This window comes from Hypanus sabinus, chromosome 25 (genome assembly GCF_030144855.1).
Source record: "Hypanus sabinus isolate sHypSab1 chromosome 25, sHypSab1.hap1, whole genome shotgun sequence".
NCBI lineage: Eukaryota > Metazoa > Chordata > Chondrichthyes > Myliobatiformes > Dasyatidae > Hypanus > Hypanus sabinus.
In genome coordinates, this window is record NC_082730.1 from 38,677,403 (window position 1) to 38,691,327 (window position 13,925).

General features: G+C 40.5%; 1 protein-coding gene across 1 annotated transcript in view; it reads right to left on the reverse strand.

Moving 5' to 3' along the window:
• Positions 1 to 13,925, reverse strand: part of LOC132381178 (leucine-rich repeat-containing G-protein coupled receptor 6) — a 317,117-nt gene that overhangs the window by 137,243 nt on the left and 165,949 nt on the right. Inside the window, exon 3 of the mRNA XM_059950470.1 lies at positions 7,807 to 7,878. Coding sequence (XP_059806453.1) covers positions 7,807 to 7,878 — 72 coding nt within the window. The remainder of the gene's footprint in view (positions 1 to 7,806; positions 7,879 to 13,925) is intronic.

Genomic DNA, 13,925 nt, shown 5'->3' on the forward strand with positions numbered 1-13,925 from the left:
AGTAATAGGGGACTCAATAGTCAGAGGCTCAGACAGGCATTTCTGTGGAGGTGACCAGGAGTCCCGGATGGTAGTTTGCCTCCCTGGTGCCAGGGTTCAGGACGTTTCTGATCACGTCCAAGATATCCTGAAGTGGGAGGGTGAAGAGCCAGAGGTCGTGGTACATGTAGGTACCAATGACATAGGAAGGAAAGGGGAAGAGGTCCTGAAACGAGAGTATAGGGAGTTAGGAAGGCAGTTAAGAAGAAGGACCGCAAAGGTAGTAATCTCGGGATTACTGCCTGTGCCACGCGACAGTGAGAGTAGGAATAGAATTAGGTGATGAATGCGTGGCTGTGGGATTGGAGCAGGGGGCAGGGATTCAAGTTTCTGGATCATTGGGACCTCTTCTGGGGCAGGAGTGACCTGTTCAAGAAGGACGGGTTACACTTGAATCGTGGGGGGACCAATATCCTAGCAGGGAGGTTTGCTAGGGCTACAGGGCGGACTTTAAACTAGTAAGATGGGGGGGCGGGAGACTATTTGAGGAGACTATGGGAGAGGAGGTTAGTTCACCAGTGGAGCAAGTAAATAGACAGTGTGTGAGGGAGGAAAGGCAGGTAATGGAGAAGGGATGCGCTCAGCCCGAAGATGTAGGGGAGAAGAAAGAAAAGGATAATAAATTTGAATGCATTGTTAGGGATGGAAAGAAAGGAGGAGATGGAGAGTATCTTAAATGTATCTATTTTAATGCTAGGAGCATTGTAAGAAAGGTGGATGAGCTTAAAGCGTGGATTGATACCTGGAATTATGATGTTGTAGCTATTAGTGAAACATGGTTGCAGGAAGGGTGTGATTGGCAACTAAATATTCCTGGATTTAGTTGCTTCTGGTGTGATAGAGTAGGAGGGGCCAGAGGAGGAGGTGTTGCATTGCTTGTCCGAGAAAATCTTATGGCGGTGCTTTGGAAGGATAGATTAGAGAGCTCCTCTAGGGAGACCATTTGGGTGGAATTGAAGAATGGGAAAGGTGCAGTAACACTGATAGGAGTGTATTATAGGCCACCTAATGGGGCGCGTGAGTTGGAAGAGCAAATGTGTAAGGAGATAGCAGATATTTGTAGTAAACACAAGGTGGTGATTGTGGGAGATTTTAATTTTCCACACGTAGACTGGGAAGCTCATTCTGTAAAAGGGCTGGATGGTTTAGAGTTTGTGAAATGTGTGCAGGATAGTTTTTTGCAACAATACATAGAAGTACCGACTAGAGATGGGACAGTGTTGGATCTCCTGTTAGGGAATGCGATAGGTCAGCTGACAGATGTATGTGTTGGGGAGGACTTCGGGTCCAGTGATCACAATAGCATTAGCTTCAATAAAATTATGGAGAAGGACAGGACTGGACCTAGAGTTGAGATTTTTGATTGGAGAAAGGCTAACTTTGAGGGGATGCGAAGGGATTTAGAGAGAGTGGATTGGGTCAAGTTGTTTTATGGGAAGGATGTAACAGAGAAATGGAGGTCATTTAAGGGTGAAATTATGAGGGTACAGAATCTTTATGTTCCTGTTAGGGTGAAAGGAAAGGTTAAAGGTTTGATAGCACCATGGTTTTCAAGGGATATTAGAAATTTGGTTCAGAAAAAGAGGGATGTCTACAATAGATATAGGCAGCATGGAGTAAAGGAATTGCTCGAGGAATATAAAGAATGTAAAAGGAATCTTAAGAAAGAGATTAGAAAAGCTAAAAGAAGATATGAGGTTGGTTTGGCAAATAAGGTGAAAGTAAAGCCGAAAGGTTTCTACAGTTATATTAAAAGCAAGAGGATAGTGAAGGATAAAATTGGCCCCTTAGAGAATCAGAGTGGTCAGCTATGTGTGGAACTGAAGGAGATGGGAGAGATTTTGAATGATTTCTTCTCTTCGGTATTCACTAAGGAGAAGGATATTGAATTGTCTAAGGTGTGGGAAACAAGTAAGGAAGTTATGGAACCTATGACAATTAAAGAGGTGGAGGTACTGGCGCTTTTAAGAAATTTAAAAGTGGATAAATCTCCGGGTCCTGACAGGATATTCCCCAGGACCTTGAGGGAAGTTTGTGTAGAAATAGCAGGAGTTCTGACGGAGATCTTTAAGATGTCATTAGAAACCGGGATTGTGCTGGAGGATTGGCGTATTGCTCATGTGGTTCCATTGTTTAAAAAGGGTTCTAGAAGGAAGCCTAGCAATTATAGACCTGTCAGTTTGACATCAGTGGTGGGTAAATTAATGGAAAGTATTCTTAGAGATAGTATTTATAATTATCTGGATAGACGGGATCTGATTAGAAGTAGCCAGCATGGATCTGTGCATGGAAGGTCATGTTTGACAAACCTTATTGAATTTTTTGAAGAAGTTACGAGGAATGTTGACGAGGGTAAGGCAGTGGATGTAGTCTATATGGACTTCAGCAAAGCCTTTGACAAAGGCTTCCACATGGAAGGTTAGTTCAGAAGGTTCAGTCGTTAGGTATTAATGCTGGAGTAATAAAATGGATTCAACAGTGGCTAGATGGGAGATGCCAGAGAGTAGTGGTGGATAATTGTTTATCGGGATGGAGGCCGGTGACTAGCGGGGTGCCTCAGGGATCTGTTTTGGGCCCAATGTTGTTTGTAATATACATAAATGATCTGGATGATGGGGTGGTAAATTGGATTAGTAAGTATGCCGATGATACTAAGGTAGGAGGTGTTGTGGATAATGAGGTGGATTTTCAAAGCTTGCAGGGAGATTTATGCTGGTTAGAAGAATGGGCTGAACGTTGGCAGATGGAGTTTAATGCTGAGAAGTGTGAGGTTCTACATTTTGGCAGGAATAATCCAAATAGAACATACAGAGTAAATGGTAGGGCATTGAGGAATGCAGAGGAACAGAGAGATCTAGGAATAACTGTGCATAGTTCCCTGAAAGTGGAGTCTCATGTAGATAGGATGGTGAAGAGGGCTTTTGGAATGCTGGCCTTTATAAATCAAAGCATTGAGTACAGAAGTTGGGATGTAATGCTAAAGTCGTACAAGGCATTGGTAAGGCCAAATTTGGAATATTGTGTGCAGTTCTGGTCACCGAATTATAGGAAAGATATCAATAAATTAGAGAGAGTGCAGAGACGATTTACTAGGATGTTACCTGGGTTTCAGCAATTAAGTTACAGAGAAAGGTTGAACAAGTTAGGTCTCTATTCATTGGAGCGTAGAAGGTTGAGGGGGGATTTGATCGAGGTATTTAAAATTTTGAGAGGGATAGATAGAGTTGACGTGAACAGGCTGTTTCCATTGAGAGTAGGGGAGATTCAAACTAGAGGACATGATTTGAGAGTTAGGGGGCAGAAGTTTAAGGGAAACAGGAGGGGGTATTTCTTTACTCAAAGAGTGATAGCTGTGTGGAATGAGCTTCCTGTAGAAGTAGTAGAGGCCAGTTCAGTTGTGTCATTTAAGGTAAAATTGGATAGGTATATGGACAGGAAAGGAGTGGAGGGTTATGGGCTGAGTGCGGGTAGGTGGGACTAGGTGAGATTAAGGGTTCGGCACGGACTAGGAGGGCCAAGATGGCCTGTTTCCGTGCTGTGATTGATTGTTATATGGTTATGGTTATATACAGTACTGTGCAAAAGTTTTATGTCCATACATATAGCTAGGGTACCTTGGACTTTTGCAATCTACTCTGTACGTCAATGTGGGGCCGAGAACAAGTTTGTAAATCTGGCAGGAGCAAAGAGTGTTATGAGTGGTGAGGGTGGAGGACTGTGGGAGGGGTGTGGGACAGGAGGCAGAGAAGGAGTGCTAGAGGCAAGGGGTTGGCACAAGTGCAGACACACCCAGCCCTGAGACACCAGTCAATTCCAAACAATTGGTTTGATTTGATTCCAAACAATTGATTGTTACAGAATGTCTCTCTGGTGCTCCCGTTCCCTTCCCTCTCCCTTCCCCTTTTCCGAAACATGATTCTCCTCACCCTGTCCTCTTCGCATTCTCAGTCTACAATAGAAACCCATATCAGAATCAGGTTTATCATCACTCACATATGTCACAGCATTTGATTTTCTTTGCAGCAGTGCAGTGCAAAACATAAAATTACTACAGTATTGTGCAAAAGTCTTAGGAGTTCTAGTTATATGTGCATAGGACTTGCGTAGCACTGCAGGCTCAGTGCATCTTTTAGATGAAAAGCGTAATTGCCTTTGGAAATGAAACAGAACACAATTACAAGTTGATCTCAACAGATACCCATTCTAATAACACAGCAGCTCCAAACTCATGTTAAAATCGCAGACAGGACTTTTTTCTTTTGGAGGGTTATTAAGGCTGGCAAGAATGAACTTGAAAACCTTGCTTTTGCAGCTGTAGTAAATGTGTGAATTAAAATCCACACAGCCTAAGATGGCTCTAATAATAACAGTCATGACAAAATTTTGCCATTCGCCAGAGTCCCATGTTCATCCTGACCTCCAGTAGACTTAGTGTGGAATTTGGGAGTTCTCTATGTGACCGCTGGACTTCCTCCGGCAGCTCCAATTCCCTTCACATCCTAAATACATGGATAATTGGCCACTGTAAATTGTCTCTAATTGTGTTTGTGAATGGCAAAATCTGGAGAAAACCGGTGAGAATGTAAGAAGGACTTTAAGAAATCCAATTAATGTAGGATTTGTGACAACAAGAGATTAATGGCTGGTGCAGATTTCATGGGTCAATGATGCACTTCTCTTTGAACATTAGGAATTTCAGCACCATCGGAATAACAAGGGATGAAAAATATCGAATTCAAAAACGAAGGTGTGGAGAGTTGTGGAGAAGAATGTGCTCTAAACCTGCTTGGAAGCCAGGGTATTGACAATTACTTGCCTGCCCTGGGGAGCTGGGAGTTGATTTACTGTCATATGTGGCTGTTTTCCTGGCAGGAAGTAAGGTGATTTTCTCTAAATAAGGGAGGGGCTTTTTAATAATCATAACAAGATGTGATGGCATCAGTTATTGTCCTGCAATTTTTGAAAGGTGCCCTGAGTATTAAGATGCACTAGATGCCCATTAAGGAAGTGGATGGAGGCAAAATGATTTCCAGAGTTGTATCTTTTGCTTTCCTCTCACATCTTCCTCAGATCTTATCTGATTCTACCTGGGGCCTTATCTGACATTCATCCAAGTATTAACAGACACCAAGCCTCTGTCATGGTATACCTGAGAGACAGGAAGTTAAGTAATTGTATCTAGATGAGGCTTGGAGAGATGAATTATCCCAGGATTCTTTTCTCGTGCAATCACGGGGATTTCAACTGAAATGGAAGGATAATCGTGTGGTTGAAAAATGGATGATTGATGAAAATTTAATGGGATAATCTGAATTAAAATTATATCCACGACTCCCTTGTTGGAATATAGATTACTGTTGAATATCAGGCCAACGCTGTCAAATAATTCCTTTAGAATAAAGCACACACTTCACCTCAAATATATATCTTGAATTGTTTTCAGTGGAAGTAAATTTGAGCAACAAACCGCTGGTAAATTAGACTCTAAACATGTATTTGAAAACCAGCCCAAATATTAAATTCACAAAGGATGTAAAAGCTGTTGCTTTCAAGTCTGCCAATATCCTTTCAATTCTGTGCAGCATCAAAGGAACTCTACAAACAATTGTAGATGTAGCTGATATGAGAAATGTTGAATTAATCTCTGGTTTATGGCGTAATGCCAGATGTGTTATTTGTGCTTTCTATTAATACAATATAAAATATCAGAACTGACCAGAGTCAAATTCTGATACTGACTCTTGTATAGAAACTACTGGTAACAAAATTCAAATTGCAAAACAAAATGAGCTGTGTTTCAGAATACCTGGAACTGTATATGTCATTGAGCAGACTTGGTGGGCTGAATGAACCACTCCTGTTCCTTTGTGTTTGGATGTAGCTACTGAAGAAAATGACAGCGTTTTCTATCAATGTCCATCTCTGCTGGACAACCTACTGCCATTATAAGCATGCTTTATGATCTGGGAAGCATTGCAGATTAGACATTTCAACAGAAGAGTGAGAAAACTGTGGAATTGGAAATAAATATAAATAGCAGTACTGAAATTAATGGTGTTATAGGCTCAGAAATATAGAAAACAATGGCAAAGGTGACTTGATTATGAGCAGTATCATTGTAAAGAAAAGTACAAATGGTGCACCTGCTGTTGAAGTCAAAAGGAAAGCCAGGTATTAATGCTGCATTTAGAATTTTAATAACATAAGACTTTCCCTCAGTAATACAATCCATGACAAACATATGATTATGGAATTAAAGAAAATTCAAGTATTCCCTGAACTATTAGAACACCGAATCTGTCTTGATAGATGGGAAACCATGGTAACGTAGGGATAGTGCAACACCATTGCAGCTTGGGGTATTCTGAAGATCTGAGTTCGATTCTGGTGCCAATGATTGGAAAACATGACTAATGGTTTGATAAACACGAGATTCAGCAAAAGCTGGAAATCCAGAGCAGCGCACACAAAATGTTGGAGGAGCTCAGCAGATCATGTCTATAAAAGTGCATAAAGAGTCAATGTCTCAGGCTGAGACCCATACAGGTGCCCATGGCTACACCCTGAGTTTAGAGAAAGTGTGAGGAGCTGAAACAGTAATTGTTGAGGGTGAGGACCATTTACGCCAAAGGGAGGTGGGTGATGGTGGAGGGGAACTGGTCAGATCTGTTGCCGAGAAAGATATGTAGAGTTTTAAGGCCTTCTTGATGGGGGATAGAAGTACTTAGGGACTGGGCATCCATGATGAAAATAAGGTGATCAGGTCCAGGGAATTGTAAGTTTTTGAGGGGACTGTGAGTATGTGAAGTGTTGCAGATACACGTAGGTGGGAAGGGACTGAAACAAGGGGGATAAAATGGAGTCGAGTTCTGTGGGGCTGGAGCTGGAGAAGCAATGGGCCTTGCCAGACAGTCAGGTTTGTGACTCTTCAGTAGGAGATAAAATGAGCAGTGTGGGGTAAGGGGACTATGTGGCTGGTGGCGGTGGATGGGAGATTCCCCAGAGCTGATGGGGTTTGTGATGGTTCTGTAGGCAATTTTCTAATGGTCCCGAGAGGGGTCTTTTTCAAGGGTTAAGCAGGAGGAGTTGTGAGAATTGTCGCCCATCCTCAGTAAATCTGACAGACTACAGCTGCACAACTTTTGGTTTGATCATGTGATGGCTTGATAGCTGGAATTGAAACCGATATTCCTTGTTTCTGATTGATGTTCTGCAGCAGACAGCCTCGAGCGGAATTTTGCAATAAGCTCCAAACCATCCTTTAAATTAAAGTATTTTATGAGTTAAATTGCTGCAGTATCATTAAACTACACTGGCACCAAGGGTTCCTATATAAAAATCTTTTGCCCTTATTCCTAATAATAATGATATTAGATACAAATACACAGGTTCTCAGGGCCTGAAGTGACAGTAATTACTTTTTGTTCATAAATATTAACTTCCTTTGATAGAGTTCCAAAATGAAACCGCGACAGTTCATAATTAAGCTATTGAGTTTTACACACGTTAAAATAGCTTACCTGCAAAACAAAAGCAAATGTGCATCAAAAGCAACATTGTGGGAAATAATTTTCCTTGTGACAATTGTGATAAAATATTACTCAAAGCTCACATGAACATTCTCTCCCAACCCAGTATAATGGACAATGAATCCAGTTGTCTGTTCAGCATTTTAAGGCCAACATGGTTGAAGATTTAATAAGATAAAGATAATATTTGTGATCGTCCCAATTATGCATACATTTTGGAGTGATACAAATGACTTACAGGACTTTCAAATTGTAGAGACCGGCAAAAGCATCAATGGGGATCTGTGCTAGGTGATTTCCAGACAGCCGTCTGCAAGAGAAACAAAAATATAGCCATATGCATTTAATCTTGGTAAAATAATTCACTGTGAAAACAGCCAATTAGTAGCAGTAGAAACACAAAATACGTTACTAGCAATGCAATACTAGGAACAGGTGTGCAAGTTAACTATGACCAGATTGCAATAAGTTGCACTATATTTTCAAAGAGCGGAAGAGATTTGTACACTATATATAATTAATAATTAGTGATGGATATTCATGATTGAAGACATTTAATATATGTAGACAAATAATTTTACAAAATAAGCCTGTAAAAATGCCATTCTCTTTTCTCAGTCCCTTCGTCTCTGCCTCATCTGTTCGCAGGATGAGGCTTTCTTTTCCAGGACACCAGAGGTATCCTTCTTTAAAGAATTGGTTTCCATTCCTCCGTCATTGATGCTGCCCTCATCTGAATCTCATCCAGTTCCCAGACACCTGCACTCACCTTATCTTCCTGCAGCTTTAACAGGGATAGAATTACTCTTGTCCTCATCTACCATGCCCTGAGCCTTGCATCCAACACATTATTCTCTGCAATTTTCACCATCTTCCTTGCGATCCTACCACCAAACACATCTTTCTGCCACCCCCCCCCCCCCCCCACTCTCTGCTTTCTGCAGGTATTGTTCCATCCATGATTCCGTTGTCCTTTTGTCCCTCTCCACTAATCTCCCTCCTGGCACATATCCCTACAAGTGACAGAAATAATACAGATGCCCATTCACCTCCTCCTTCTCCTCCATTCAGGGCCACGAACAGTCCTTCCAGGTGAGGCCACATTAACCTGCAAATCTGTTGGCTTCCTATACTGTATCCAGCGCTCCTGATGTGGCCTCCTCTGCACTGGTGAGACCTGGCGTTAATTGGGGGACCATTTTCCATCCGCAGAAAGCAGGATTTCCCAGTGGTCAGCCATTTTAATTCCAATCCCCATTCTCATTCTGACATGTCATCCATGTCTTCCTCTTATATGATGATGAGGCCACTCTCAGGGTGAAGGAGCAACAGCTCATATTCTGCCTATTTAGCTTCCAACCTGATTGCATGAACATTGGTTTCTTCTTCTGGTAGTTCATTTTTCTCTCTCATTTCCCTCTTCTTCTTTTCCCTACTTTAGCCTCTTACCTCTTCTCCTCTTTTGGTGCCCCTCTTTCTTCCCTTTCATCCATGGTCCACTCTTCTCTCCTATCAGATTCCTACTTTTCCAGCTCTTTGCCTTTTCCACCTACACCTCCTAACTTCTTTCTTTACCCCCTTCCCCTACCTACCTGGCTTCACCTATCACATTTGAGCTTGTCCTCTTTCCCCTCCCCCACTTTTTTATTCTGTCATCTTCCCCCTTCTTTTCCAGTCCTGATGAAGGGTAAAATATTGCCTGTTTGTTCGTTTCCTCCAGCATCTTGTGTGTGTTACTCTGGATTTACAGCATCTGCAGAATCTCATGTGTTTACAAAATAAGCCCTTTGTTTTTGAAGATACAAGATCTTTCAATCCCTGTCTTGAAATAATGTGTATATTAGAACAGTGCAAAGTCCTGGGTCAATATTTGCCTGAAGATGTCTTTGTATAAAGCTATCAGTAAATACGTCTTTTGTAATGGTATCCCCATGCAAATAATCAAGGCTTTTACTCTTACTATTACCAAAAGTAATGGTGAAAGGTTGGGCTAATTTACATTTCAGTAGATGCCTTAACTGCATCACCTCCTGGCAGCCTCCCAAAAAGCATATTGTAAAGACAGGTGCATTAGAAAAGGTTTCTCTTAAGATTCTTTGTTCTCAAAGAACTTCGGGGATTCAGGTTAAAATCCAGCTGGTGACTTCATGGAAGTAATTTGCCTTTTGAAAAAAGAACTGTCTGGTGTTTATTCTTGATTAATTTATAATCTGCTCTTAGAGTGGCCATTGAGCTAACTACTTTTGACATTAAGGATTCTTGATCACAAAATGTCAGTACTATATCCAAATGATTATAGAAAACCTCAAAGCAAATGTTAATTAGTATCAATCATTGCAGCTTCTATTAAATGAAAATAGTCCAATATTATCAATTAAAAGCTGTATTACCATTGAAGGGAATTAGTTGAGCTAACAGTTTTGGGGCTAACAAACCTACATGTCGTGGTCATTTAAGTGTAAGCAGGTTTTGATTCCTATAAACTGTATTCCTCTTCCACTCTCAAGCGAGAGGTCAGCTTTATTTTCCACATGTACATTGAAACATACAGTGAAATGCATTGTTTCAGTGATCAGTATAGTGAGGATTGAGATGGGCACCAACACGGAGCGCCCAGAACTCACTAACCCTAGGTCTTTGGAATGTAGGTGGAAAACAGAGCACATGGAGGAAATACACATGGTCGTAAGGAGAACATAAAAACAGTGGTGGAAATCAAACACAAATCTAACTGCTGGTGCTATAAAGTACTGGGGTAACCGCTATGCCACCATACTACCTCTAATTCCTAGAGCAGCACACGGTTAATCCAGGAATGCCTGTCCAAGGACATCTCAAGAGTCATGTATTTTGATATGGTTAGCAACATTACAAATAGTTTGGGGATGTGAAGGAAGGCATGAGTTTGACTAGCTAAGACCGTTTCCACCATACAGTTTGTGTTGGCAGTTAATAAACTAGCTTCTAATAGTATTTTTTAACACCATGACCTACTGAGTTTATATGTAATATGTACCCGTAATGACTGTATTTACATTGGAAGAAGCAGTTTAAATCTGGTAAATCAGCAACATATTCCTTAGAGAGATACATGGCAGTTTCTATTTTTTTTTTGCTGAATACATTGTAATTTGTCATTGAGCCATTTATAAAGTTGCACAAATTGGATGCATTTCACTGCCAATGAAAATTATATTCATTAAAATAACCGCTTATGAAGCATAAGCCAGCCAGTGATAGTACCAATGAAAACTGCATTAACATGGTAAAGAGTCTTGTGTGATGAACCTACAAAGTCCAGCTGAGATAACTGACAGCTCATAGTAATCACATGAAGGAACAATTAACCTAGTGTTACAGTCGACCTCCTGAATCACCGAGTACACATTTGAAGGAATATTACTAAAATGATTGTGTTGGATCTCATTCATAATACCACCAGTACTAAAAATAATTGCATCTCTTATATTCTTATTTTCAAATAAGACACAAGAAACAACTGATTCTCTCAGCGCAAATAACATGGGAGTGATCCTGGATATTTAAGCAAAGAGGCAACCCCCTTTACTGAGCAGGGCTGTTGGAAGTGCACTAAGAAACATATGATAATAGGGCAAATTTTGGCCAATATCGTCTCACAAACAATGCAGGAAATGGAAACCAATGAAGGTGAGGAATATAAAAAAGAAAAAAATATATAAACCGGAAATCAGAGCTAAAGAAGCAGAACTTCTTCAAATTTGAAATAGCATGTGGGGAAGTGGTAGTGAATTCAATAATAATCTAAAAGTAACCACAGATGTTATGATTTTATGTCCATAGACAGACAGACAGACAGACATACTTTATTGATCCCGAGGGAAAATGGGTTTCATTACAGTTGCACCAACCAAGAACAGTGTAGAGATATAGCAAAATAAAACCATAAATAATACAACAACAACAACAACAACAACAACAACAACAACAACAACAACAATAATAATAATAATAATAATAATAATAATAATAATAATAATAATAATAATAATAATAATAATAATAATAATAATAATAATAAGTGGAAATAAGTCCAGGACCAGCCTATTGGCTCCGAGGGAGGAGTTGTAAAGTTTGATGGCCACAGGCAGGAATGACTTCCTATGATGCTCAGCGTTACATCTCAGTGGAATGAGTCTCTGGCTGAATGTACTCCTGTGCCTAACCAGTACATTATGGAGAGGATGGGATTCATTGTCCAAGATGGCATGCAACTTGGACAGTATCCTCTTTTCCGACACCACCGTCAGAGAGTCCAGTTCCACCCCCACAACAGCACTGGCCTTACGAATGAGTTTGTTGATTCTGTTGGTGTCTGCTACCCTCAGCCTGCTGCCCTAGAACACAACAGCAAAGATGATAGCACTGGTCAACAGACTCGTAGAACATCCTCAGCATCGTCCGGCAGATGTTAAAGGACCTCAGTCTCCTCAGGAAGTAGAGACGGCTTTGATCCTTCTTGTAGACAGCCTCAGTGTTCTGAGATGTATAGGTATAATACATCTACAGCACTTGTTTCAGATTAATACTGTGATGTATGAATGCAAATCAGAATGTAACATCTGAGTTTTCTTTGGATGGAAGGATGTAGGCAAAGGAGCTGGTTTCTAACTGTGATGTAAGTGCAATACATTAATAAATTATGAATATGCTATATGTCAAATTAGACTGACCTTTGCAGCAGTGCAAATATAACAATCAAAACTTCAGAATTTACTAAATTTTGCAGAGAGTGATAACAAACAATATAAAATACTACAAATTTAGATGGTTAAATTTACACGAGTTTATTTTCTCACAAAATACATAGAATAATCAGGAGTTCTTAAAACTACTTCCAATTTCAAATTAAAATATGATTATTACTATCATCTGCAAAATACTCAAGTCCCTGCAGGGCCAACCATTCTCAGACTCCCCCACTTTGCCCTTATGCTCCCTCAAGGACAACCAGGCACAGATATAAGCCCGAAAGATGGACAGGCGGTTGGCTCGGGCAGTATTAAGCTTTGTAACTCCAGATCATGAGCAGTAACTTAAAGGAAAAAGACGGGACTCCTTGAGAATTGGTCTTACTTCCGCTTTTTACTTCTGCAAGATGCACATGTATCACGTCTTGACATGATGAAGTATGCCATTTACGTACTTTTACAGATAATCTTCAATGCGTTGTGTAAACAACAAAGAATGCTTAATCAAACAACATATTTATAATATTATTCAAATAATAGTGAAATATTAAATGCACAACACTCCTCTGTGCTTAGCTATAAACTCCAGCTCTTTACAGAATCCATCTCAACTTATATAATCACACACACACACACACACACACACACACACACACACACACACACACACACACACACACACACACACACACACACACACACACACACACACACACACACACACACACACACACACACACCTATATAATACAACTACAAACGTTTGTGCTATATAGACATCCACAGGATAACAAATGTCTCTTTAGGCCTGAAGATTTAATTGCTGTGGAGGATTAAATATTACACTTGTAGGATAATGTCCTTTCTGAAAAGGTGAGGTCATTCTGCTTTGCGGGTGAGGCTTGCGATTGTGAAGCAATCTCAAGTTCTGGGGTCTCCTCCATGGTGGTTGAAGGAGTTGACTCTGGGATTGCTAGAAGTGGTCCTGACAGCTCTGGATGCCTTTCTTCTGGAGATGTTGGCACCCTGAACAGCGCACGGTAAGCTTCACGGGAAGATGTAGATTATAATGTGTGAATACAGTGTCTGACATCATCATTCTTCTTAACCTTTTGGAAAGCTACCTCTCATTGTCATTTCTTCCTGATCTGTAGTAATGAGTGCACAGTAGCTGGGTTTGACAGGAAACTGTTATAGTGATTGACAAATCTTAAAAAGGACCACTGCAACTATGACATATCCTTTGGTCTTCAGCTATCCACCACTGCTTCAATTTTCTCAGCGCACTTGAGTAATATTTGTGCATCAATAGTGTGACCACAATTAAGTGATGCTCGGTTTAAAGAATTCATACTTGTTGCATCATGATCTGAGCCCATAATCTTTTAATCTTTTTAACATTGTCTTGAGATGTTGGAGATGTTCCTTATTTTCCTTACTGGTAGCAAAGATCTAGTTAACAGTGAGTGCCTGGAAATCTTTGCAGCACCTGGTCCATAGCTTTCTGTCAGATGTTACTCCAAAAATAAGCCTGTTATAGTGATAAGGCCCCTTGTGTGTGTTTATGATGGACTCTTAAATATTTTGGACTCTTCTTCTATCTCCACCTGTAGGTAGGCTTCAGCTA